The sequence below is a fragment of the Temnothorax curvispinosus genome, unplaced genomic scaffold (genome assembly GCF_003070985.1).
Source record: "Temnothorax curvispinosus isolate PA1 unplaced genomic scaffold, ASM307098v1 QBEX01002752.1, whole genome shotgun sequence".
Taxonomy (NCBI): domain Eukaryota; kingdom Metazoa; phylum Arthropoda; class Insecta; order Hymenoptera; family Formicidae; genus Temnothorax; species Temnothorax curvispinosus.
The window spans coordinates 56-2345 of NW_020212532.1; the positions used below are offsets into that span (position 1 = coordinate 56).

Below are 2290 nucleotides of genomic sequence, written 5' to 3' on the forward strand. Positions count from 1 at the left end.
ATTATTGCTCGAAGTTTGGCCTTTTTTAATTGTTTTTATTATTAATAAAATAATTTAAAAATGACAGATATGAGCAAGTGTCTTTTTTATGTTTAGAATAAATAAGTTCGCCAAAATACTTAAAATCTTTACACAATAGTAATGTAGCTTTTATTCGACACTAATTTTATATAGCTAAAATCAACGTAACAAATATAAAAAAATTAAATATTACACTCACCACATTTTCTCTGTACTCTTTGTCCATTTTCCATTTATTTTCGGCCGCATGAAAATCTTCAAGCGTCTGTGCAGGAAGGTACTCGGGATGGAAATCAGTATCACTATTTACAAGGTCAGATATTGACGTTGCAGAATTCCAATTTATTTTTTCCACTACGTTCTCTAGCATTTTTTCGCATCTTTGTCCTCTTAAATTATTTTCGACGATCTGTTTTAATATGTCTTGTTGAAAGCTTAGCATAACTGCAACAGTTATTGGTATAACATAAAATATCAAATAATATAATGGGGTGAGATTAATGATGTACAATATTAATATGTAAATAATATTCTAAATTAATTCTTTTACCTTTGCACGAGTTGCAATTGGTTTCACCAATCGCCATGTCCAATTCATAAATCTGACGCTTATAAGCGTCAGATTTATTGATATATTTTTGCTTATTTTGTACATCAATATCTGGCTGTGTCACACGTGTCTTTGAAGAGGAACCAATATTTGAATCAGATTTTTTGCCATATCTTGCTTGTGGTGACATATGAAGAGGAGATAATCGCTTATTAGAGTCAGAAGATGTGTCGATATTTTCCTGTTCATCAATGTCTTGTTGTGTCGCACGTGTCTCTGAAGAGGCACCAATATTTGACGCAGATTTTTTGCCATGTCTTGGTTGTGGTGGCACGGGAAGAGGAGATGGTCGCTTACTAGGGTTAGAAGATACGTCGATATTTTCCTGTTCATCAATGTCTGGTTGTGTCGCACGTGTCTTTGAAGAGGCACCAATATTTGACGCAAATTTCTTGCCATGTCTTGGTTGTGATGGCACGGGAAGAGGAGATAGTCGCTTACTAGGGTTAGAAGATACGTCGATATTTTCCTGGAAATCAATGTCTGGTTGTGTCGTACGTGACTTTGAAGAGGAGTTAATATTCGATGCAGATTTTTTGCCACATCTTGCTTGTGAGGGGTTGGGACGAGGTAAATATTTATTCGTAGACCCATCACTTTCACTATTTTCTTCCTCATTACTAAATTCTTTTCGGGCATGTTTGCGACGTTTTATCTTTGCTGCATCGCTATCAGTATCCGTAGAAACATCTGACGTCTTCTCTGCCATTTGTAATTTATCCATAGCTCTATCAAATGTACCTGCAACATTTGTAAGTTGCTCATAATCTGCCTAATCAGAAATGACATTATTTAATTATATAGTTCCAAGTTACATTAAAATGTTACAAACAATTAATATATGCTGATCGCAACTAAAACACAAGTTTCATATTACAATATATATTATAATAAGTATGTCTTACTTGCAGAACCAATTATTTTATCAATAAGTAAATGTTTTCCAATTTTTAAGGGATTTTGCATCTTTTTCACAGAATTATAATAAGTTTTCCAATCAGTAAATGGAGGCCAGAATGTTTTTCTGTTATTGTCAATCAACCAATTGTGTGGAATGACTTGCAAACCATCTTCAAATTCCACGATGTAGTAATTACATTCCTTAATTGTGAAATAACATCGATAAAATAAATTATATGTATTATATTACAATACGATATCTGTTTGACATGTACACAGCTAATATATTATTTATGATTATAAATAATATATAAATTATTTTTATATAAGAGTGTTGAAACATATCAATGTATAATATTTCATGTAGGGTAATGTACCCTTGTTTGTTGTGGTGACACCACGGACGCTGTGTTTCAACCTTGGCGGAAAGTTCGATCGTCAAGGCAAAGGTCACTTTTGAAATTAACGACTTCGTTAGTTAGCTCAACAGATAATTTATTCTAATTAGGCGGAGGCGAGCGATACTGGACGCTGATGTGAGGCGTGCAAGTCGTCGTCGGCTGGTGGAGGCGCGCACTGCACCGTTAAAGACGGATTCGTTCGACACTGAAACGAGCACGGGCGTTCGTGACTCAACGCTAACGGGCGCTTCGTGGTTTCTGGAGCTCTGCTGAACGGGCTCGCGCGTTGAAAATAGGCACGTCCGTTTAATTTGCGCAACGCGGTTGCAACTCCGGATGCAGACAGTTTTTTCACACA

At 35.6% G+C, this 2290-nt stretch overlaps 1 protein-coding gene across 1 annotated transcript; it reads right to left on the bottom strand.

Moving 5' to 3' along the window:
- Positions 1 to 220: 220 nt before the first annotated feature.
- Positions 221 to 1372, bottom strand: LOC112451899 (the record flags this gene model as incomplete). The annotated part of the gene is made up of 2 exons (XM_025011811.1): positions 221 to 465; positions 572 to 1372. Coding segments are annotated over 2 exons (1046 nt in total), but the record flags the coding sequence as incomplete, so codon positions are not given.
- Between the last annotated feature and the right edge of the window lie 918 nt (positions 1373 to 2290).